General features: G+C 56.5%; 1 protein-coding gene and 1 non-coding gene across 3 annotated transcripts; both read right to left on the bottom strand.

Annotated features, from left to right (window-relative positions):
• Window positions 1-1,131: 1,131 nt before the first annotated feature.
• On the bottom strand, window positions 1,132-24,238 carry VASH1 (vasohibin 1). 2 transcript variants are annotated; one of them, XM_070797897.1, is made up of 7 exons: window positions 22,614-24,231; window positions 14,672-14,760; window positions 13,231-13,287; window positions 11,580-11,654; window positions 8,500-8,881; window positions 6,525-6,637; window positions 1,132-5,347 (listed from the first exon to the last, which is right to left on the bottom strand). In XM_070797897.1, the coding sequence occupies exons 1-7, from the start codon at window positions 22,914-22,916 to the stop codon at window positions 5,275-5,277; spliced, it is 1,092 nt and encodes a 363-aa protein (XP_070653998.1). In that variant the 5' UTR covers window positions 22,917-24,231; the 3' UTR covers window positions 1,132-5,274. The 2 variants fall into 2 exon arrangements, with proteins under 2 accessions (XP_070653998.1, XP_070653999.1); XM_070797898.1 differs by lacking the exons at window positions 11,580-11,654; window positions 13,231-13,287 and having other exon boundaries at window positions 22,614-24,238.
• TRNAC-GCA (transfer RNA cysteine (anticodon GCA)) lies at window positions 5,871-5,942 on the bottom strand. The gene has a single exon. It is a non-coding gene; the product is annotated as a tRNA-Cys (tRNA).
• Window positions 24,239-24,322: the final 84 nt, after the last annotated feature.

Below are 24,322 nucleotides of genomic sequence, written 5' to 3'. Positions count from 1 at the left end.
GCCCCTGTATGTATGAGAGCAGTCCAGGGGCCCACGGTATATGAGCCCACATCACTGAAACCCACCTACAAGGCCCTTTACCAGCTGGACTTGAATATGTACATTTCACACACTGCCTTTTGTGTGAAGGGGGTATAAGCCCAGTTATTTACAAACTCTGGTTACCTTTATTGAAAGGCTCGTTTTTTGGTATCATTTAAGCTGGATTTAAATGATCCTGTAAATAACTGCCTCTTTTTAATGGTGTACAGTCCAAGCCCTTCATGGATCCCAACAGACCACCTCTCCTCTTCCCAGTGGCCACGCCTCACCACAGCGCTCCTGAAAGTGAGGGGGTCTTGCTGTGCTAGACCACACGTCTCGCTAGGGCTTTCTGGGGATTGGCTGGGCTAAGAAGTAGGAAATACGCTCCCTTCTCCTAAGCCTAGGGTTTCCTTTCAAGCTGAACGAAAGGAGAGCAGAGAAGTAGGGAGCAAGGGTTACAGGGGAAAAGATGCCTCTGGGCAGGTCAGCTTGCAATTGTTTGGACTTGCCTTAAAGCCTGGGAAGAGGTCCAGGGCTGGACGGACCATGCAGAGGAAGAAGGGGTAACGGGTAGAACCAGGGGTGTTTTCCAAGCTGTGTCTTTAACCTCCATAGGTTCTGCACTGGCGACCGTGGTGAGAAGGGACTTGAGATCCCCGTTGCTATGGTTTTCTGAAATAGCCTCCTCTCCCAGGAGAACACCCAGCCTTCCTCCTCCTTCCTTCCTGGTGGATGGCTGGGGACTAGGAGAGGACAAGCTGGGCTCTGGAATGCGCCTGGGGCCTCCAGGGGGGCGGAACTGGCTGTTTGAAGGAGAAAGGGCTTCTTTTACAGTCAGCAGGAAAGATCTCCCAGACGAGTAAAAAGGGCCGAGTGGCTTCAGCAGGCTGAGGGGTGTGACAGTCTGGGACCCCAGAAGTTTATCATGACTGCCGGGGCTGCGAGGTGTCCTGATGACTGGTTTGGGGCTCGCCTCAACCTCTGATCAGGTTCTACCCCCACCCCCCACCCAACCCCCCCAGAGCTGCCGTGGCTGACAGTGGGGGGTGGGGCGGCTGCAGCCCCAGCTCCTGGAGGGAAGAAGACAAGGCTTACAGCCCACACAGCTGAGCTGGGGGGAGACTTTATTCTTTTCAAGGAAAAAGTGAGAACAGGAATGAGACGAAGTGTAAAAGGGGAAGGAGGGGGCAATACTGATATGAGAACAACAAGTCCAGTACAACACGGCAGCCAGCTGACACCATCACCAAGCCCCAGGCCAAGCACACCCGATCTCTCCTCTCATCAGACTTGGAAGAAAACGGGAAACTTGGGACTCTGGAGCACCAAGATGGGGTGGGGGTAGGGGGGTGGGGTCAATACCGACAGACTTGCAGCTAGCACCTGGCCAGCCCTGCGTGGTCTGGGTCAGACCTCCCCTCCTACCCCACGCACCCCTCTTTAGGGCACACCTCCCTGCCCTTCCCTGGTTTCTCAGTGGGACGAGGGAGGTGGGGAGTTCAGCACAGCGGGACTCGGGCACTCAGAACACAGTCCATAGGCTAGGCCCCCAGCTCACACTTTCCTTGTACTTCGAGGCCAGAGGGTGGGCCTGGGGGCAGCCAACAAAGCTAAGCTGAAAACCACCCAGGCAAGGGACCCAGGCACACAGGCCTCTGGGCACACTCCTGGTCAGAAGGAGACCCAGTCCTTGGGCCAGGAAGTCAAGTCCAAGTTGGAAGTGGCGGGGAGGGGAGGATGCCGTGAGATGACCCAGGGTCAGAAACCAGATGTGGCCAAACTCGGGCTCTCCCTGCAGCTAGGCTGGCCCTAGGCTTTGTCATGGCACCTAGGGGTGGGAGGTGCAGCTCTCCGTACCTGGCCACGCTCAGGAAGGATGGGGTGGCTGCTGAGAGGGGCCAGGGGATGGTGACTCTGCTGAGGCCACGGGAAGGAGAGGACCCGCAGGTGTGAGTGGGTGGGACACGGCTAGAAACCTAGGTTCCCAGTGTTCTGACCCGGCAGCCCGAACAGGGTACAGGCAGCCCAGCCTTGGGGAGCAGTCACTATCCCGCTGAGCCAGCCCACCTTCATCACACAGCTTTCTCTGACCTCCCCTGACCCCTCCCCAGCCAGAAGCCCCAACCCCCAGGGACAGAGGAGCCCACACCGAGTGCTGGGAGGCAGCCCTGAGTCTGGAGGAGCCGGGCCTGGTCTCTCATGGGAAGTGAGATGAGGTGATGCTGACGATGGTGACTAAGGCCCCAAGTCCCTGCCCCCTGCCTCCCCAGAAACTCTGCAGCCAGGCCGGCCCCGCGCGGAGCAGAGCCTGTGTAAACACGCCCAGGAGGGGAGGAGGGCTTGCTACATATATTTGAAATGTGTTAAAAAATAAATTAAAAAAGCACCGCTGTATCCCGTGGGTGTCCACAGGCCCGAGGTCTCAGCGAGGAAATGGGGAGGTGCTAGGGGCTTCTCGGTGGGGGCGTCGGCTCCCTCCCCCGACAGACAGCAGCTGGGGCTGGGGCTGCATTCTGCTTCCTTCTCCCCAAGGGGCTCGGGAGGGAGATGGGGGACCAGAGCACCCCATTGGGTACCCGTGCCAGGAGCAGCTCTCCCCCACATCCCTGACCCCAGCACCCCCTCTGACGTCTCACCCTCAAGCTCTGTGGTTCACCTGCCTGGTGGACATCACAAGGCACCTGCCTCCACACCCACAAAAGGCCCTGTTTTCAGCCTCATGCCTCCCAAATGGATCCTTCTCTGTCCCAGGTGAAGGTGTGAACGTGGGGCCCCCCCTCCTGAAAACTAGGATGGGATGGGAGGCTGAGTTGGGGTTCACAGTGGCCCCCAGACTGCTCTGGCCGTGATGTAGCCCAGCAGGCTGCTTAGGCACCTTGCCAAGGGTCCACTGAGCCAGGAGGAACCCAAGGGAGTGAGCAGCCGGCTTCTCTGCCTGGCCTGACTCTGGGCCAAGATCTGCTGGTCTGAAGAGCTGCCAGCTCGGTGCCTCTCCTGGTGGGCACCCGCGTCAGCAGACGCATCCTGTCTCCATCTCTCCCTTTCTTGGCTCCTCAGGCCTCATCCATCTCTCCCCAGCAGACTGAGAACAGCACTGTTTCTATTCCACTCCACCCCTCTTCCCTGGTGGCTCAGACGGTAAAGCGTCTGCCTACAATGCGGGAGACCTGGGTTTGATCCCTGGGTCGGGAAGATCTGGAGAAGGATAATGGCCTCCCACTCCAATATTCTTGCCTGGAAAATCCCACCCATGGAGGAGCCTGGCAGGCTACAGTCCATGGGGTTGCAATGAGTTGGACACGACTGAGTGTCTCTGGTCTGCAGGGAGAGTCGGGTGGGAAGGAGGCAGCTGCTCATCTGGGAGCAGCCGCTGTGGCGAGGATGCTGCCCTCGGATGTCCAGCCTGCTCTGGGACACCTAGAACTTCCATCCCTTCCATCTCCACGCCATCTCAGTGCATCCATCTCCCCAGCCCAAGCTCTTGCTACTCTCTTTAAGATTACAGACAGTCATTCTTTTTCGGGTTGGGCCTTTAAATTTTCTGAGTTGATTGCCACCATTTAAAAATCTGCATATTTCACATAAAAATTCAGAATTCTGCAATGAAAAAACATCTGGCCATCTGGTATGCAGGGCCTGCCTTTAGATCCGCTGAGCACCAGCAGCTGAGGCTGGCCTCCTTTAGTTGGCCACAGTCCCCACCCAGCCCTGCAGCCCTCCTTCAATCAGCTGCTCGGCCCTGGGGGAATCTGAGTTCACAACTCTGGGCTTTTCCTCTTTCAGAGCTCAGTCACGCCCTCAGTTCCTAGGCAACCTTATTGACAGTTGCCTCTCAGTATTAAGAAACCTTAATGGTCATCTCTTCCAGTTATCCTCCCGTAACCTAAATCCGGTCTATAGCTTTCTAGATGACAAGCAACCATCTAATCTTTGCTTGAATATCTCCAGCAAAGGGGAACTCACTACTCCCCGTGGTTCTAAACTCTCCCTCACCTTCTTTTCTCACTTACACCCCCCAGTTCTTGGGCTCTGCCTCTCCCCAGTGGCCACACTGCACCCTTTGCCTTCCACCTCTGCTGTTGCTTGAGCCTCCAGAACCTTCCTCCAGTTCCGCCAACTTGTCTCCACAACTTCTCCCTTGCCCTCCAGGCAGATGGTGCAGACTCCAGCAGCTCAGGCCCTTCCCTAAGGAGCTGCCTCATGCCCCAGGCCGGATCATCACTGGGCCCTCCACACCTAACCCAGGCTGCTAAACAGGGAGCGGGGGCTGGGATACAGGCCTCCGTGGCCCGGTCTTCATTTCCCTAGCAAGGGCTGAGGTAACAGGAAGCGGGAGCAGTCCCTGGGGGCCTCCCGACCCAGGCCTGAGGGTCCCACCCCGTCCTCAGCCATGGTTCGTGGACCCACCAGGTCTGTTCAGATCCCCACAGGCACGCTGAGCCCAGTGCTGCTTCTCTGGGCCACCGGCCAAGCCCGGCCCCTCTGCAGGGAGGCCCCAGCTGCAGCAACAAGCAGAGCTGGGCTGAGCAAGGGGGGCCAAGGAGGGGTCTGGGAACTCTTTCCCCCAGCGGCTCTCTCCCGGGCTTTCGTCCAGCGCATCCCAGCACTAGGCGCTGCCACTGGGCAGTGTCCACCCACGTAGCATTGTCCATGGGGCTCCAAGGGCCCTCCTGGGTCACACACTCTGGCTCTTGGGGCACACGGGGCCTGTGCTAAGCTCCCGATATGGACCATGCAGACCTTTCTCGGGGTGCTTCCTACCCTGCTTTCCTTTCCCTGGGTCATGATGCTGCCAGGGCAGACAGGACTGGAGAAACATCGCTCCCCTGTCACGCCACGGCCCGAGCGGAGCTGGGAGGTTTCCCATGGGGAGGATGGACCCAAACCCCAGACACACGGGCAGGGGTACCAGCCAGAGCCGGCAACCCCTCCTCACCCAGCCCCACGACACTTAGAATCTTCTAAGCACTGGCTTTCCGGCCCCTGGCCAGATCCACTAGTTTTTAAGTTTTTTTTTCCCAATACTTTAAATTTTAGGTCATCAAGTTAAAACCTCAGAATTCAACTCTTCACTGCCTCTTGGTCCACAGGTAGAGGGCCTAGCCCAGCGGAGGGACAGCAGCTTGGGAAGCTGAGCTGGGACACACTCGCCCCGTCATCAGCCCCGCGTTCCCCAGGACCGAGGCTGGTCTGGCTGGAGGATGCTGGTCCCCTGGGAAGTGGGTGAGGCAGGGGGCGCTGCCACCCGCCTTATACCCGGATCTGGTACCCATTGAGGTCTGGCATGGCTTTGGGCTCTGAAGGCTTCTTCTCACCGGAAGGCCTGCAGGGAGGGGAGAAGAGAGGAAGGGGAAAGGGTGAGCAGCCTCTCCGGGAGGTGGGAGAGCAGGGAGCCAGGGTGGCTGCCCCCCGACTCCCACCTCCCCATTCTCCAAGGTGTCCCAAATGCAGCAGGAAGGGTCCCCGCGGAAGTGCGTTTCTGGAAACCCCCAACCCCCCTTGCAAGCCTGAGTGTGGGCCCCACACTCTCTCAGGAGCTACTGCTCTTCACTGAGGTCAGCGACTCTGGCTGCAGGTTAAGTGATAAAGTAACAGTGAATCCCTGTGAGGGACCCTGTGTTCTCTCTGACAGCCTCTCAGGTCAAAGTGAAGGAGGCTGGCTATGGGAGGCAGCGAGGTGCCCCTGACACCAGAGAGGTGTCTCCAGAAAAGTGAAAAAGTAAAGTCGCTCAGTCGTGTCCAACTCTTTGCGACCCCATGGATTGTAGCACACCAGGCTCCTCTGTCCATGGGATTCTCCAGGTAAGAATACTGGAGTGGGTTGCCATCTCCTTCTCCAGGGGATCTTCCCGACCCAGGGATCGAACCTGGGTCTCCTGCATTGCAGGCAGACGCTTTACCATCTGAGCCACCAGGGAACCCCATATAACCTAGAGGTGTCTCCAGAATGACCTTTAAAGCAAGAGCCACACTGACACAGAGGAGACAAATCTAACGAGGCCGCTGGGTGCTTTATCCGAATGCTTCTGCCGGCCGGTTACAGGCAAAACCCAGACTCTCATGGGGCAAAGGTTATGCTCAAAGCCACCAACCGGCTGCCATCTGAGGTTAAAACCTTTTCCAGCGATATTCCTGGAAGAGCTCACTGTTGGCTGGGCCCCACCCTTCTACCATCCCTCCCCCAGAGCCTATTCTGCAGCTCTGCAGTTGTGGCCTCGGACCTTCCCCCGTGGGCCTCCTGCTGGGCACCAGGGTGCCCACACAGGGTAACCAGTGGGCCAGAGATGTCCTTCTCCCTGGAGAAACGGGACTTCATTGTAGCTGTTTCAACATATGAACAAACCCACCCTTCCAGTGGGGGCGACAAAGAGAAGGGTGGGAATGCGAAGAGCTTGAGGGGAGATCAGAGGGAGGGGAAGATGAGCGGAAAGGATGAAGCCTTTTTCTGCACCTTCCCCCCACCCCCAACTCCTCCAGGAAAGGGGAAACCCAGGGCTCACCGCCTTTCGCTGCGGCTGTTCCTGCGGTGGGGGCTGGACTGGCCCCGCTGTGGGGAGGACACATCCTTCTTCCGGTCCTTGGTGGGAGACGGAGGGCCGGTCCCTTTGCCGATCTGAGTGGGGAGGAAGACACACAGACCTGCTCCAGGACCGCCCCAGAGTCTGTCCTGTCCTGACGGAGCCACAAGCCCCAAAGCTGCTCTGGGCAGAGCCCAGGAAGCCTCAAGCCCTGCTCTGCCCTGTCTCGGGGTGTTCCTGAACCTGTTTCCCAGGCGCTAAAGTGACCAGGGCCTTGGGGGTTCCACAGCAGGGCAGCCCAAACTCCATGAGCCCCTGAAACAGCATGGACGTGGACAGCAGTGACTGGGGAGGGTTCATGGTGGCCCCCGAGAAAAGGGGCATTTACTCAGGCCGGGCAGAGGGGCCAGCCGGAGAAGCAGCCCGTGTCTGAGCTTGGGGCTGGGAGCCTACAAGACCCACAGGTGACACTGGTTATCTCCAGTTAATCAGAAGCTCAGACTAGTGGCTATACCTCTGATGAAGGGGAATAAAGGAGGTGGGGGGAGCAACTGAACTTAGGCGACACAGTCCCTTTGAGCTGAATTTTCAAAATGTGGGGTATACAGGACAGGTGCTGGAGAGGGGTGCAAATAACATGGGAAGTCTTAAGCACCAAACAGATTGGGAAACACAGCACTCGAAGTTAGGTAATGCTGGCTCCAGCTCTAGATCCAACCTGCTCCCCTGAAGGTGGGGTGACACTTGGGCAGCTGAGCACCCAGACTTCCACAGGGAGGGACAGGGGGGAGGACCAGCTCAGGAGGGGAGGAGGGCAGCCCCCGAAAGCAGCGGGGTCACCTGCAGCTGCCCTGGGGAAGGAAGGCACCGAAGCTGTCACCCCAAGGTCTTGGCCTGGGGACTGGCGGGGCAGGGCGGCCGGGACTCCTGAAAGCACCTGCGACGTGCCGGGGTTCCCCATCCGGAGACTGAGCCCCAGGCCCATCTGCTGCCCACAGGCTGCAAGCAAGTCTCTGGGCTCCCTGCACCTCAGTGTCCCCCACTGCCTGCTGCGGCCCTCCTGCGGTCTTGGGGAGCAGCAATGGGCGTGAAACTGCCACTGTCACGGCTATGGCCCCAGGCTGCCCGGAGAGGCAGAGCGCAGAGCTGCAGAGACCGGGCAAAGGGGAGGGGCCAGTAGGCCCCACGGAAGGCACCCCCAAGTACAGGGGGACAAACATCTCAGCAGCTCAGCCCACTATTTTGGGTCCAGCAGCTCCCCCTCATGACCCCTGCTCACTGCGGCTGGGCAAGAGGGAGAAGGAGCCATCCCTCCTTGTCTCCCCAGAGTCTGACCCGCTTCTCTTTTCTGACTTTCCCCCTGGGGCTGGGGGTCAAGAGTCGGGATGACAGGGGTGATGGAAGCTACTGCCCAGCCCACACTATACCACTCCCTCCAGACAGGCCATGACTCCCCACCAGCCTTGACTCGCAGCCCTTCCACCTGGATGGCAGCACCCCTGCCCAGGCCCAAGCCCAGCTCCCCTGCAGCCCAACCAGAGCCTCCCCAGGGCTGCCCACCTGAGGTGGCTGTCTCATCAGCAATGACCTTTGAGCGAAGCCCAGAAACTTCCTACCCTCACCTCCCCAACTCCTGGCTCCACCTCCTTCCAAGAAGATGGGGGTGGGGTGGTGGGTTGGGAAGATGGGGGAGGAAGGGGGGACTTCCCTGGAAGAGTGAGCCTCTAGGAAGCGGCATCTCCACCTCTGCCCTTCCTCCCCACCCCTGCCTGCCCTTCTACCCTCAGCCCTACATTTCCATTGACCCCCTACCCCTTCCATCCCCACGCCTGCCCTTCCGCCCCCGCCCTTCTGCCCTCACCCTTGCCCTTCCACCACCCCCACCCCCCACCCCTGCCCTTCCACCTCCACCCCTGCCCAGGCCCTGGGTGCCCCGGGCAGGGCAGTGCGCACGCACCTTGAGCCGCATGTCGCGGGCATGCCGCTCCAGCTCCTTGCGGAAGTCCTCGCGGCCCAGCCTCTCCACGTCCAGGACCGAGTGCTTCCACTCGATCTGCTCCACGCTGTGCGGGTCGTGGGACACGCACTGGCCCAGCTTCACCTTCTTCAGCACGTGCCAGCAGCGGCCGTAGGCGGCCTCGTAGTCCAGCACGAGCTCGCTGAGCGTGCGAAAGGCCGGCGGCTTGTACATCAGGTCCTCGCGCCGGCTCATGCCCAGCGCCCCGTAGCGACCCCCGAAGTTCACCCCCAGCACGATGTGGCGGAAGTAGTTCCCTGAGAAGTAGGTCTTGAAGCTGATGGGGAAGCGTTCCAGGGTGGGCATGCTGTTGGTGAGGTAACTGGCCGCGCCGCCGCAGCTAAGGAAACGGCTAGAAGCAGGAGCGGGGCGGGGCGACCCCATCCCACCTACCCCACCCGGGAGAGGCTGTGTGAGCCGCCCCAGAGCCCAGCTTCCCAGTGCCGACGCCAGCTCTCCAGTGCGGACCCCAGCTCCCCAGCGCGGACGGTGGGTGTTGCTCATCCACATCCTGTCGTCAGGCTTGGGCCCTGCATACAGTAGGCACTCAGTGAACTCAATCTCTATGGGTCAGGGTGCTCAGTGATTACCGGCTGCTGCCATGACGTCAAGCAGCCCTCACCAAGTAACAGTGAGTAGGGCACCTCGAACTGCCGGGCTTTCCAGAGTGGTGGGGTGAAGGAAGGGTGAGACAGGCCCTCCGTCCACCAGCCTGTCTGTCTGTCTCCCCCTCACCTCCCTCCTCCCCTCTGTCGCACACACAGCCCTCTTCACCCCTGCCCTCCCTCTCACACGTGCTGATACACACGTGTGCATCACAGATGCACAGACAACCCTGTTCTTTTCTCTCACCGCCCCTACCCCTCCATGCGTAGATACTGTGCCTGCTGCTCTTCTGATAAAACCAAGGCTGCCGGCAGCCTGGGGGGCCGTCAGCTGTCCACTCCAACCTCCACGGAGGACCGTCTACACCAGCTCTTTCCTCTGACTGCTCCTCGGGCCCTGCTGGCTCCTTCTCAGGCTTGGCTGGGACCCCTGACCTCCCTTCCTAAAGCAAGTCTGCTCTAATATTCCCCATGGCACATCACCACAATCTGTGATTATTTTTCTTATTTCTTGGTTTACTTGCTTATTTTTTGTCTCCCTGGCTAGAACGTAAACTTTTGAGAATGGGGACCACCTTGTCTGTCATTTATTTTTATTTTTTGCTGTATCTCTGGGGCCTAGCACAGACATGGCACATGGCAGGCACTCAAAACTCTTTTTTGAACAAACGGGGAGAATGAGATGAACAGGATAAAAGCTTGGTGTACAGACCAGGTCGACACTGCGTCCAGTGTCCAGTGTGCTCCTGGTCGTTTAACTGTATTAACAAATTTGTGGGATGGCATTGCCATTGTCCCCTCTGCAGAGGAGGACTCCGAGGCTCAGAGGTGCTAAGGAACTTGCTTGAGGCCACAGTGAGGATAGCAGAGCTAGGATTCAGGTCCAGGTTGGCCTGAGCCTGCAGTCTGCATGCAGTCACTGCCATGCTCACCAGGCCTGACTCCTTGCAAGCAAATGACTGGGAACACAGATGAGCCAGGTGCAGACTCTGAGTGCAGTGAGGATGAGACCAGGAACAGACTTAGTTCAGAGCATCCCTTGTGTTTAGGAGGGGGCCGTGGCAGTTCTATGGGGACAGCAGGGTGGTGTCCTATCCAGATGGGGGGCTACTCCTATTTTCCTCCTGCCCACAAGCCAGCAGATAACCCCTGGAAGGCCTCTGGGACCATGTGATCCCATCTGGACCAGCTTCTCTGTGTGCTCATGGGGAGGGGAGCAGGGTCTCCCTCCTACAAGGGGGTGGGAACCTCCACTTTGGAGCGTGGTCCTGAAGGAGAAGCAAATGTGGGGTGGTGAAGGAGGCGCTGGCAGCGGCTTGGAGTCCTTGGGCTGGCCTCACACTCATCCCAGCAGAGAACCCTTTGGACAGGGCAATGCTGGTGGGTCTCTCTGGGCAGCAAAGGACTGCCACAGAGGGATTAGCCCTCAGGGAGGAGGACTGGGGCCACCCCTACACTGTCTTTGTACAGGTTAGGCAGGTATGTCTATGGGAGTGGGGAGTACCCCCTCTGATCCCCCACAGAGAAGCTGTGCTCCTGGCCTGTGAGCGTTGTCTTCTCCCTGACCCATCTGAGCAAACGATTCCTCCCTGTTCCATTAGGCACCTGCCCCCTCACCCTGCTGGGCACAGAGCCCAGTGCCTACTCCAGGAGTGGTAGATGGAATATTTACAAGCCTTGATAGGTACAGGGAAGAGTGTGGGGTGGGAAGAGATGAGTCAAGACTGGCCTTGAATTGGTAAAACTGAGTGATGGGCACATGGGCTGCACTATGTTAATTTATGCTTATATGAGGTTAAAATTTTCTGTAATTAAACAAGGTAGGATTCAGGCAGGAACCACTTATGACAGAGAAATGGCCACATGCCAGTCTCCTAACTTTGCTTTAACTGGGGATAGTGGGTGCCCCCTCTAGGGGCCTCGTCTGTCCTACCTAACTACTCTGGTGATCCAGCTATAGGTCCAGTTCTACCCTTTGGGTGGGGGAGAGACTGAGAAACCCTTTTTATTATTTTTTTAATATGCAGATTTACATTTAAAGATCAGGGGATGTCCACCATCTCCACAGATCCACATGTCTTGGAAATGCCAACAGTTGGGCATCCAACCTGCTTCTCCCGGACTCTTTGGTTCTTGGAAATAGCACAGCAGCCTTATGAGACCATGAGCCGTGATTTGTGGTTTGGAGAACAGGGTCACTGTGTCCACTGCTCAAAAAAAAAGAGCTGCCCAGTAAGCCTTGGAAGTTAGCAACTGAGGTGCAAGAGACTGAGCCCCCCTCAAACTCCTTCACTCTGGGGCCAAGTTCGTGACTTCTGGGAAAGGGAGCCGGGAGGGCCCTTCCAGAGGAGGAAGATGGCCCTGGAGGTGTGAGTAGCTGGCCACCCCCTCCCAGACCTCTCAGAGGAAGGATACATTCCCAGGATCACCGCTTCCAGGCATTTGATTGGCAGAGCCTCTTTGGTCATTTCCTTGGCCAGGTCCATCAGCCTGGGGGGTTGGAAGGCAGAGTCATTAGGACAGAGGCTCCAGTCCCCTCTGGTGAAGGAGCATTGGGAGGTAGACTAGATGGACAAAGACTCCCCTGCCTTCCAAGCTGCCGCAGCTCAAGCCCAGCACCTCCCCCTCACATCCTTCCTGAGCCTAAGGGGTCGGAGAAGAGACAACCACTGAAGATAAGGAAAGAGGCCCTTCCCCTTTCCCTTCTGTCCTTCCATTTCCTTCTTCCCTCAGAGTCCTGCTGCAGAGTCCTCTGGAGGGGAGGGTGGTTGGGGGTGGCGTGCAATGATAGGCAGGTCTTTGAAAGCCACTGGGCTGGGGGCCTCCTGTAAAGATGGTGTTTGGGGAGTGCATGGGATAGCATGCCAAAGAGGCCGGAGACCTTGGCACTGATCTTGTTTCTTCTGGAGCACAGTGGACACCCCTGACCGAACTGTGACTTCTCTGAAGAGCCTTTGATTGTTGTAACTGCTTCTCCATGGCTGGCCAGCTCCCTGGAGCCTGGACATGGGGTCTCAGGGAATTAGCTGCCCAGTGACTCCCCCATCTGCTCTTGAACTTGGAATTCAGGCCACTTTAAAACAGACTTATCTCTGAAGCCTGGTTCCTCCCTCCTCACCAAATGCTGCCCCCTGGCCCTGGGAATACAGCCTGGCCACTGGCTTTGCAGGGCAGGGTGTCAGACTCCTCCATCCCATGAGGCTGGAGCTGGGCCTGCACACTCAGCAGGCACAGGACAACAAGAGCAAAGCTTTGGGGTGAGGAAGGCTGCTCTCCCCCCGAGGGCTTAGAGAAGGGGTAATTAAGTAATTTAGCTAATAAACCATCTAAAGCATTTTTCATAAGGAAGTGATCATGGATTGATTATATGTGGGGCAAGATGTAAAATTCATATTCATCATAAAAGCACAGGGTTTTAAACCTGTAGACAGCTTTGGGCTGAGCCCCCAGGCCCACCTGTGGTATTCACTCTCCACTCCACTCTGCCCTAAGGGTTTCCATGGGGGTGAATCCAGCCAGGGGTCTACACCTGGGGGGCAGAATGGGAAGTGAGACATGCAGTGTTCTCCCCAGTAGGGTCCCTGCAGCTCAATCACTGGGCCTTGTACCAAATGCCCAGAATCAAGTCCAGAAGGTAACTGGGGGTGATGCCAGGGAACAGAGAGAAGGGGGAAGACCCTCTCCTGTGAGGCCGACCTCTCCTAAAAGGAAGATAAGGGTCACACACAGACATCCACTTGGGACCATCCTCCGTCATCACCAAGGCAAGCAGGTGGTCTGCCATCACCCTCTTGGCTCAGAATGGATACTGGGGTTCTCCCTCCTGGCTCAGCATGGATATTGGGGTTCCTTTTCCTCAAGGGAGCCCTGGCTGCCCATCTTGGCTAGAATCCCCTCTTTAGGACGTCCTAAGGGCAGTCCCAAGGTGATACCTGCTTTGCTGGTGGGCTCTCCTGGGAAGACTCTCTGCCTGCCTGATAAGCTTCCACCCACAGGTGACAGAGGGGCCCCAACCAGACCAGGGTCTGTGACCTGGTGCAGAGGGACCTGTGCTCCCCACACTTACCCTGTCAGAGGTCTGCTCTTCTTAATTTCAAAGAACTGTGTCCCTGTGTGATTGTACCTGCGGGTGCTGGTTAAGGGCTCTCTGGCTTGATCTGGAAGAGGCGTGTCCCTCTGCCCCCATCCGGACCCCGGGGGTCCAGCACTCCTCGGGGGTGCAGGCCGGGTAAAGACCCCACAGAGGATGCTCAGGGTGTGATCGTCTGAAGGGAGAGGAGGGCACAGCACGCTGCTGGCTCCTTCCCCCACAGGGCCCCTCTCTGTCCTCACTCATCCTCTGTTCCCAGCTTTCCTCTCCAGGAAGGAAGCCAGGCAGAAGGCAGCCAGGTTGGCCAGGGCCGGGAGACAAGCCTGAGCCCTGGACAGCTCTCAGCAGTACTTTATGTTCCAATTGGTGAGAAACAGCACACACGGACAGGAGAAGGCTGGGGTGGGATTCCTGTGCGGCTCTGTTGCTGGGTGCTGCTCCCAAGCCAACCGGCCCCTCTCCAGGCCACCAGTCCCCATCTCTGCCCCTTGCTCTCTCCCCCCAAATTGGGCTGGACCCAGTTTTCAGTAACCAGTCTGACTATTCTTCTGCTTAGGACCCATGCCTGGCCCTTAGGGGTCCTGCCATCTTGGACAGAATCAGCAGCTAGGAGGGTCAGAGGGAGCCAGGTGGAAGAGCTCCAGGCAGGGCCCAGGGCTGGAGAGGCCCAGCTCAGAGACACCGGGGAATCCCAGGCTTGGGGGCGTCCCAAGGCTCTTCCCCTGCTGGGGAGCTGGCCTTCTGCCAGGGAGGAAAAAGGCGCAGAACTAGGGGATACATCCAAGATGTGGAAGCTGTCTCCTGAAGCATAAAAGTCCTTTTTCTCCTCCATCTACCTGCTGCTGCTAAGTCGCTTCAGTCACGTCCAACTGTGTGTGACCCCATAGACGGCAGCCCACCAGGCTCCCCCATCCCTGGGATTCTCCAGTCAAGAACACTGGAGTGGGTTGCCATTGCCTTCTCCAACATCTACCTGCTACCTCCCCCCAACACACACCCTTTCCCCCAACACACACTTCTTTTAGACCAGTTTTTAAACAGCCCCAAGGGAGCTTCCCCCTTCTCTCTCTCTGCTGGCACCAGAGGGTCAGCAGAGGAGGTCTGGGCCAGTGGACCTGGACTAGGCTTCCACGAGCAGGTCACTCAGGACACGCTGACCCCATAACACGGAGGAGGACGCAGGAAGCAGGGAGGCCAGAGCAGGTGTGGCATTCATCAGACAAACCCGCTCCGATACCCGGGAGGACACGCGCTGTGCGCACGACTCCGGGGGTTCAGAGATGCCGTGTGAGTGGCACCCCCTGGAGTCGTGGGGTGCAGCTGCTTGGCCCAGTGCCCTCCGGCCCTGTCTGGAAACAAGCCCCAGCTGGCTCTGGACCAGCCGGATGGCGGCCGTGACTCTGACCACGGAGGATACTGCAGCTCCCTGATGTAGCGCTGCACTGCTTCCAGGCGCTCAGGGACGGGCGTGGAGGGCTGGAACGTAGGCACACTCGGTATGGGGATCTGGGCACAGAGAGAGAAAGCTCTGGTCACGGAGGGAGGCTTACCCTGGAGCTTCCAGCCCGCTGGACACCCAGATTAGCCCCCAGAGAAGCCACATCCCAAGGAGGAGCTCCCCGCTCCCTCCTTCGCTGAGCTTCTCTCCCCCCCAACCCCCACCCTCCCATTGGCCACTCCTCACCCTCCTAGCCCTTGACGGCATTTCTGATCTGGAGTTTATGTCGATATTCCAATTTTATGCTTCTTTCATAATTTTAGAAAAAAACACAGGCTGATTGCTTAGAATTTTACATTTCATGAACTTCAAGGCGTCCCCAGGAATGTTGATCTTGAAGTTAAGTTCATTTGGGTTTGGGGTTCAACTCTGGTTCAAAGTCCAGTTGACCAGGTGTCCCTGTGCCTGGTGAGCACACCCTCAGCAGGTGGTGTCGCCCCACTGCATTTTCGTATCAGAGCACAATGGCCAGGCCTTCCTGCTCCCCTGGGAGAAAGAAGGACGTGCAGGGGGAGAATGTGGTTTGGGACAGACTTGCCGGGGACTAGCCTCTTTGGAAGGGTTCCATGGAGGCAGCAGGAGCCCTGGCTCTCCTGTCTTGCCAGTGCCACACCTACAGCAGCATGGCTAACCGGGCATCTGGACAGTCCTCCTCACCGGATTAGACTCTCCAGAGTTTGGCCAGACATGGGGAGAAGGGGCTGTCACGGGGAGAGTGGGGGTGTGGTGGGGAGGGGTGGGTGAGGACTGGGAACCCTCAGCCTGGGCTGCCCAGGTGCTGGCAGTCAGGCTAGGCTCTGTGGCCTCCTGGAGTTGTCCCTCGGCAACCCTGCAGTTGTCAGAAAAGCAGCCACATCTGGGTGTGTGTCCCCAGGCCACCCGCTCCGGCCTGGGGAGCCTGAAGGCTGGCAGTTTGCTGCAACAAGTCAAGTGTGGCTCAGAAGCCAAGGGAAGCACCCACCAGGTCCTTGGGGTTACAGGTCGGGCTTTCCTGGGTAGAGAGGAACCAGCTTTCCAGGTCCATGGCCCAGCCCCCTGGGGTCCCCCTTGGCTCCCAGCACTGGCAGCTCTGAGGTGGCCTCAGGGCTCCTCACATGACGAGGCCCCACCCTGCCACCCTTAGGCCTCAGCCTACTCCCCAGCAGGTGGGGGCTGCTGAGCGCATCCATCTGTACAGGGAGGGAAGGGCCAGGTCCAGCGGGAGCCCATGGCGGGGCTGGGCTGAGGGATGCGCTCCCTATGGGGCGGTGCGGGCACAGCCTCTCAAGTAAGGTGGCCGGGGATCTGACACGAAGGAAGTGAAACACCAGTGATTCCTGATGGCACCACAGCCTCTGACAGGCACCTACTTGCCCCAAAGGGCCAAGGCGCAAGGGAGAAAGCCCTGCCCAGGAGACGATTCTGCGTGAACTTCTTCCCCAGCCCTGCCGGCCCCCTCCTTCCGGTCTGGGCAGTCCCCAGCCGCTGACACCTCGGTCTGGAGGCAGCTACTTCCCCTTTCACACCCCCCTAGTTCAGTTCAGTTCAGTCGCTCAGTTGTGTCCAGCTCTTTCTGACCCCATGGACTGCAGAATGCTAGGCCTCCTTGCCCATCACCAACTGCCGGAGTTTACTCAAACTCATGTCTGTTGAGTCGGTGATGCCACCCAACCATCTCATACCTGCTGCCCCCTTCTCCTCCTGCCTTCAATCTTTCCTAGCATCAGGGTCTTTTCAAATGAGTCAGTTCTTTGCATCAGGTGGCCAAAGTATTGACGTTTCAGCTTCTGCATCAGTCCTTCCAATGAATATTCAGGACTGAGTTCCTTTAGGATGGACTGGTTGGATCTCCTTGCAGTCCAAGGGACTCTCAAGAATCTTCTCCAACACCACAGTTCAAAAGCATCAATTGTTCAGCGCTCAGCTTTCTTTATAGCCCAACTCTCACATCCATACATGACCACTGGAAAAACCATAGCCTTGACTAGACAGACCTTTGTTGGCAAAGGTCTGGCAAAGTAATGCTACTGCTGCCCAAACTGTGGCCACTGCTTAAAATCAGCAGGGGGATAACAGCCCCAGATGGGGAGTGCTCTGTCTTCCTGCCCGGCCACCATGTACAAGGCAGGCTCCAGAACTCTCTGAGGGCCTGGCTGGACTCCTTGGGTCAAGGATACAGGGTGGGAGAGCTATCAGAGGAATGACGGAACCATTTACTATAAACAGCACAGCACCTGGCTTTTTCAGGTGGAAGGTCCCAGGCAAGTCATCTCCACTTCCCATGAGGGCATCTAGTGACTTCTAGGAGCTTGGGGTAGAGACTGTAAGTACACCCTCCCCCGAGACATTTCAAACAAGGAGGGCTCTGTAGTCCAAGAATCCTTTGAGCAAGCTTGCACAAGCCAACCCTGGGCCAGGGCCGGGTGGTACCATGAGGGTATCACCTGCCATCTAGACACAGGACCCAGGAACTAGAGGCTCTGTAAGAACTAAAGGGCTCCAGAAAAAAAGTGTAGAAAGACCCTGGATTCATGAGTAGGGCCTTAAAGGACAGCACCACTGTGGCATAGCTGGAGGGAGCTGACGGCTGTGACATGTTAACTCATGTCAACCAACAGGCCAGCATCTTTCTTCTGAATGTTCACAAAAACAAAACAAACAGGTGAGAGTCTGTATATCCAAATAATCAGACCTACTGGAGGGCTGGCAATCCCTCAACCCCCACCCCAAACCAGGAACTCCAGAAATGCTCCCTTGCTGCAGAGCAGTGGGGTTAAGTGGGGTACAGTGGAGGAAAGTGATATTGGCCCAGATCCATCCAGGAATGACTCCTCCTCTACTACCAAGGCCAAGGGTTACCTTGGCTCCAGGAACCCCCTGAAATCCTGAGTTCTGTTAAGGAACAGAAAGGAGTCTTGGGGGAGGTCAGGCAGCCTGCAGCTGAGTGTGTGGACAAGAAGCAAGAAATCCTAGAGGCTGACAGACCTGGGCCTAGAACCAGCCCATCGCTGTCTAAATCCCAGCCCTGCAGTTTACTGTCTGGAAGCAAGATCCTTACCGTCTCCATGCCGCGGACACCTCACCTGTAAAGTGGGTGCCAAAACAAAACCAACCTCAGAGCCTAGATGAGACACTGCATAGCCAGGTCTTGGGACAGGGACGGGCACACGGCAGGGACTTGGCTCCTGCCCACTGTCGCTGTTATTCCTGGGCATGTCAGACACTGGTCAGCCCATGAGGACGCTGGCAGTGCTGCCTTTTTGAGGGGAGATGTCCAAATTCACCTTCTGCAGGAGCTCAACGTCTAGAGCCGCAGTCAGAAGAACCTGGGCAGCTGGGTCTGGATGCCTGACCACTGGGCTTTTAAAAAGGTGGTGGCAGGGGACTTCCCTGGTGGTCCAGTGGTTAAGAATCCACCTACCGATGCAGGGGATGTGGGTTTGATCCCTGCTCCGGGAACTAAGATCCCACGTGCCGTGGGACAACTAAGCCCACGTGCTGCAATTACTGAAGCCCCTGAGCACTTTAGAGCCCATGTTCTGAAACAAGAGAAGCACTGCAACGAGAAGCCATGCACCGCAACAGGGAGCAGCCCCCACGGGCCGCAACTAGGGAAAAGCCATGTGCCTCAACGAAGACCCAGCACGGCCAAAAATAAATAAATAATAATTAAAATAAAAAAGCTAGAGGCAGCTTGAAACATCAAGGAGACAGTCTTACAAAGGAACACAAATGGCTCCTGGATCTGCGATCCTTTTAGGAACTGTCGCCCGTTAACATACTGGTGTCACCCTTTTAGAGGACATCTCCTCAAAGTGCCCATGGAGTGGTCTCTCCAGACTCTATTTGCTGAGTACGTATGACAGCTCACCCACTTCACAGGCTTTATTTCATCAATTCCTCCCAGTGACCCCTCAGAAGTGGGTATTGCGCTTATGCCCATTTTATAGCTGAGGAAACTGAGGCACGAGGAGGTTGCGTTCCTTTCTGGAGACCCAGGATTTCAACACGGTGGATCCAATGTTTTATTACACTACACTGCAGGGACCTCAGACTCAACCACCTGCAGGGGCCGCACTGGTGACATAAACAGGGAAGGCGGACTGGGAGAGCAGGTGGGGGTCTGCGGCCACCTGGGGGAGGGGAACCAGCCCTCAGCCCCAGCTGCCTGCGCCATGTGGGGTCACAGATTCTCTGCTCTCAGATCTTCTCATTTCCTGAAAAAATCTGGATTCTGATGTGAAATCTCCCCATTTTGAATTCTGGCTCACCTGGTCTTTTTAAAACATTATTCTATCCCCCCAGTTCTTGGCGGACTACCCAAGCGGTGCTAGTGGCAAAGAACCTGCCTGGAGGAGGGCCTGGCAACCCACCCAGTATTCTTGCCTGGAGAATCCCCATGGACAGAGGAGCCTGGTGGGCCACAGTCTAGAGGGTCGCAAAGAGTTGGATACGACTGAAGTGGCTTAGCACAAACTCCTGGTCCCACTACGGTGTAACCTCTGCTGCCTCTGTGTTAGCTTCAGGGCAGGGCCCCTTGGGGTGGGGGGTGGGGCAACCCAGTGCTGGGTCCACGCTGCTGGCACTCTGGGATCAGACCTTGATGCCTCCTGGACATCTCCACTCTGCCCAGACTCTGGGGCCAAGACTCCTGCTCTGGGCCAAGATAGAGGAAACTGCCCCCCCACACTTTTCCTGTGGTTTGAGGAGGGGGATTTGATTTAGGTCATACCTGAATGATCTAGTGGTTTCCCCTACTTTCTTCAATTTAAGCCTGAATTTAGCAACAAGGGGTTCATGATCTGAGCCACAGTCAGCTCCCAGTCTTGTTTTTGCTGACTATATAGAGCTTCTCCAGATGACACCACCCTTCTGGCAGAAAAGCGAAGAACTAAAGAGCCTCTTGATGAAAGTGAAAGAGGAGAGTGAAAAAGTTGGCTTAAAGCTCAACATTCAGAAAACTAAGATCATGGCATCTGGTCCTATCACTTCATGGTAAATAGATGGGGAAACAGTGGAATCAGTGGCTGACTTTATTTTTCAGGGCTCCAAAATCACTGCAGATGGTGACTGCAGCCATGAAATTAAAAGACGCTTGCTCCTTGGAAAAAAGCTATGATGGAACATATTAAAAAGCAGAGACATTACTTTGCCGACAAAGGTCCATCTAGTCAAAGGTATGGTTTTTCCAGTGGTCATGTATGGATGTGAGAGCTGGACTATAAAGAAAGCTGAGCACCAAAGAATTGATGTTTCTGAACTGTGGTGTTGGAGAAGACTCTTGAGAGTCCCTTAGACTGCAAGGAGATCCAACCAGTCCATTCCGAAGGAGATCAGTCCTGAATATTCATTGGAAGGACTGATGCTGAAGCTGAAACTCCAATACTTTGGCCACCTGATTCAAAGAACGGACTCATTGGAAAAGACTCTGATGCTGGGAAAGACTGAAGGCGGGAGAAGGGGATGACAGAGGATGAGATGGTTAGATGGCATCACTGGCTCAATGGACATGAGTTTGAGAAGGCTCTGGGAGTTGGTGATGGACAGGGAGGCCTGGTGTGCTGCAGTCCATGGGGTCACAAAGAGTCAGACATGACTGAGTGACTGAACTGAACTGACTGAGGAGGGAGAGTTTCAATTCTCTCAATCCTCTCACAAAATCCCTTCTACACTCCTGTCAGTCATGACACCCCCCACAGACAATAGCGTTATTCCCTCATCAGTTTCTTTTCTATGTGTGAAGGTTGAAGATGACGAGATGACATTACAAGACCAGTGGCTAATAAGCTCGTCAATTTTGTTTTTAGTCCCTTGAAGTGGTGACAGTTCTACAGAGGACCATTCACACTCTCCCAGAGCCTGATTTAGACATCAGCAGGATGGCTAGACAGCCATCTGCTAATCCCTGACTTGCTCATGTGGGAGAAGCATGTGGCTCTGGCTTCACTGGGACAAATGCTGAGTGAGACCTAGCTGCCCCTCCTGATGAAGGGTATGGACAGAGGGAATGAACACCCAGTAATCAGTACCAGTCTGAGGCATTACAGTTTCTTAAATGCTTTAACATAGGGATTCCCTGGTGGTTCAGTGGTTAAGACTCTCCACTCAAAGTGCAAGGGGCCTGGGTTTGATGCCTGGTCAGGGAACTAGATCTCACATGCAGGAATTCAGAGTTTGTATGCCACACTAAGATCCTGCATGTGCAGCTGAGACCCGGAACAAATTTTTTTTTTTTTAATATATTAAAAAAATGCTTTAACACATTTTGTCTCATTTAACTTCACTACAATCAACACCACTCTCAACCTCAGATGAGAAAACTGTGGCTCAAACAGGGGTCTGCTTGAGTTTATAACTAGGCGGGTGATTGGAACAGATGTCCTTATCCTCTGATGCCATACTTCCTTTTCCAGGAATTTATCTCAAGGAAATAATCAGAGCTGCTGCTGCTGCTAAGTCGCTTCAGTCGTGTCCGACTCTTTGTGACCCCATGGACAGCAGCCCACCAGGCTCTTCTGTCCGTGGGATTCTCTAGGCAAGAATACTGGAGTGGGTTGCCATTTCCTTCTCCAATAATCAGAGGTGAGTCCCCAAATTTATGTTGTAGAATGGGCACCACAGTGTTCATTTTAAGAAAAAATTATTGGAAACAATGGCTAACCACAGGGAATTAGTTAATTCTGAATTAGCTCAGAAGGTGATTATGTAGCCATTCAAAATCAAATCATATTCAATTTCCCTTGAAAATATAAGGCAGTAGCTCAACTCTCAACCTGGGGATTGTCTGAATTCAGCTTGTCCCAGGAGATAGTCTCTGATGGTTCTACCAATAACTTAGTAAAAAGAGAACAAAACAGGCCACCTGTTTCCATGTCTAATCCACCTTAACTGCCACTCTCTGGTCCCTTCCTTCTCACCTGGGCAAGTACGCATAAGCATGGGCTCCAACCTCTGTCCAACTGACTTTTCTTAGGGAATTTCAGGTCTCTGCATTTGAGAGAGTATTTCCTTAGTCTTGAACCATAACTTTGGGGGGAAAAAAATCAGGCGTGTTTTTCCACCAAGTACTATAGGGCACAGAATGTTTCAAATACTCTTTCATTCAGCAAATGCTTACAAGTGCCGGTTCTGTGCCAGGCACACAGGAGGCCTTGGGAAGACAAAGATGAATGAGACTGCCTTGGCCCTCATGGTGACACAACTGAAGGCCAGTCGTCGTAAAAAGTGACTGCACTTCGTTTTTGCCATGCACAGAAAAATGCCTGAACTTTGCCCCTCTCCACGGCCCTCTTCTAACTGCCCTGGAACCTCATGTCCTACAGAGCAGAGGCCCTGGAACCAGAAGACCTGTGGGGGGAGAGATTCAGCCCTGTCAGTTACTGGCTATGGAGCCCTGAGTTCCTACTTGAGTTTTCAGCTTCCTTGTCTGTAAAAATGGGTCCTCAAACTGCACTTCATGCACAACGCTCTTGGAGAATTCAGCGAAACACATGAAAATATTTACTCAATATCTGAAATCCTGGACCGTCCTCAGTCATTCATTCTCTGCCCACTGCTCTCTGGCTTAGCGAATAAGATGTCAAGGCACCCGTTAGTGTTATTAAGTTTATCTGCTGCTCTGCCCACAACACATGGGCATTTTAAGAGATGGAGGAGGACACTCCTAGAAACAGGGCATGTGGACCTCACAAAACAGCCTCAATGGCAATTAAGTAAAAGTTCTTCTGGACAGGTTCAACCTATCTATATTTTTAACACTTTACCAGTAACTCCCTACCCCAACAGGAAAAGTGGCACTTTGCTCTGGAAGCCCCCAAGTCACTAAAACCTTAGCTCCCCCCCACCCTTTGCCCCCCCGCCAAGCCCCAAACAAAGCCCTCACCTTGGGCAGGTCCGTGGCCCCGCGGATCCGCTGAGCCACCTTCTCTCCATCGGGGTGGATCTTGGCCACGTGTTTCCACATCCTTTCCCAGGTGGGCTCGTCCACAGGCAGCCCACCCCGGTTAACAAAGAAGGGGATGCCTCCATCTCGTAGGTCCTCTTCCCCTTCTTCTTCTGGCTCATCATCTCTCTGGGCAGAGGCTCCTTCGCTGGTCTCCAAACGCCGGACCCCAGAGGGGACAGCCGCGGCAGTGGGGGCAGCGCCGGTACTGCCGCCCCCGACAACCTTCTTCCCCCCTGGCATCCCCAAATCCTTGACTGGTGGGAGGACGTAGCAGCAGGCAGGGGTAAAGAAAAAAAAAGGTGGCTCACAGGAGGCCTCCCACACACCAGCTGCAGAGATAACACATGGCCAAACAGAGCGCAGGGCACCTTTAAGAAACCAGGGCGTGGCTCCGTACAATAAAACACTACTTGATGCGGAGGGGGGAAAAATCAGTGCCTCAAAGTGAAGTGCTGGGCAGAGGGGCTTGGTTGTCCAGGGTGAGCCTTAGAAGCCTGGTTCTTTTTGAAAAACGGGATGTAGAGAATACATCTCAACTTGGCAGCTTTCACCAAAGCACCCCCCACCCCCTTTGAGAGCGAGAACAATACCGGACAGCAGTCTGGGCTGCCCGAGGAGAAAAGCCGGAGGGAAACTGAGGCCAGGCAGCTCAGATCTGCGGCCACGAAAGGGTCGAGGCACGAGTGCCCACGCCGACCGGGCGCCCCAGGTCCCAGTTTTTTGAAGAGCAACAAATTCCTCTACAAAATACCGCACGCTCACACCTGTGCGTGCTCAGAGGTGGGGGGCCGAGGCGACTCCAGGCCGGGAGTCGGCTCCGAGGTCGCGACCCCCCGGATCGCAGGGCGGCGATGGGACGCGATTTCTCGGACGCGACGAGTCTGGGAGCCGAGACTCGCAGCTGGCAGGGGCGCGGGGAGGGGGCGCGCGCCGACGCGCACATTCCACGCCCGCCGCCAACTCCCCGCACAAAGTGGGCTTTGTCTTGGTTTCCTGTCCCCTCGCACCCCCGCCCCGGGCAGGAGCAGTGGAGCCCCCCGGGAAGGGCGCGGCGGGGAGGCGAAGCGGGGAGCGCCCAGGCCCCGCCGGTCCCCAGCCCGGCGCGTATCAGCGGGCGGATGCCGGGCACCCGGCGCCGCGCTGCGCCAGCCGAGCCATCGCGGGGCGCGGGTCCCGGTCCCGGGCCTCAGCTGGGAACGCTCGGGCGGTGCGTAGGGTCACCGAGCGGCGGGTTGCGGCCACAGGGTCGCCGCCCTGGATCGGCTGCAGCATGGGCGGTGGCGCGGCCGCGACGGGCAAAGGATGCTCCGCGGCTGTTCGCTCGGCCTCCCGCGGAACCCCCGCCTCCCCTGGCTAAGGGCTGGAGGCAGGACCGCGGGGCGGGGAGAGCAAGCCTGGAGGCTCGCGCAGCCACGTCCGCGGAGGAAGCCGGAGCCGAGGGGCAAAGCCTCTGGGAGGGCCGGCTACGCTAGTCCCCCGAGAGCAGTTTGCTGCGCGCGCGCGCGGGTCCCCGCGCAGGTCTCGGCTCCGGCGAAGCTTAGGCCAACCGAGCGGGCAGGCGGCGGGGTACTCTGCCGGCCTGCCGCCCACCCGGCTCGACTCTGGCCCGCGCCGCGCATGCGCTCCGTCCCCCCCTTAAAGGGCCA

The sequence above is a fragment of the Bos indicus genome, chromosome 10, assembly GCF_029378745.1.
Source record: "Bos indicus isolate NIAB-ARS_2022 breed Sahiwal x Tharparkar chromosome 10, NIAB-ARS_B.indTharparkar_mat_pri_1.0, whole genome shotgun sequence".
Taxonomy (NCBI): domain Eukaryota; kingdom Metazoa; phylum Chordata; class Mammalia; order Artiodactyla; family Bovidae; genus Bos; species Bos indicus.
The sequence above is the reverse complement of the archived record's forward strand: the minus strand, read 5'-3'. Positions and strand labels throughout refer to the sequence as shown.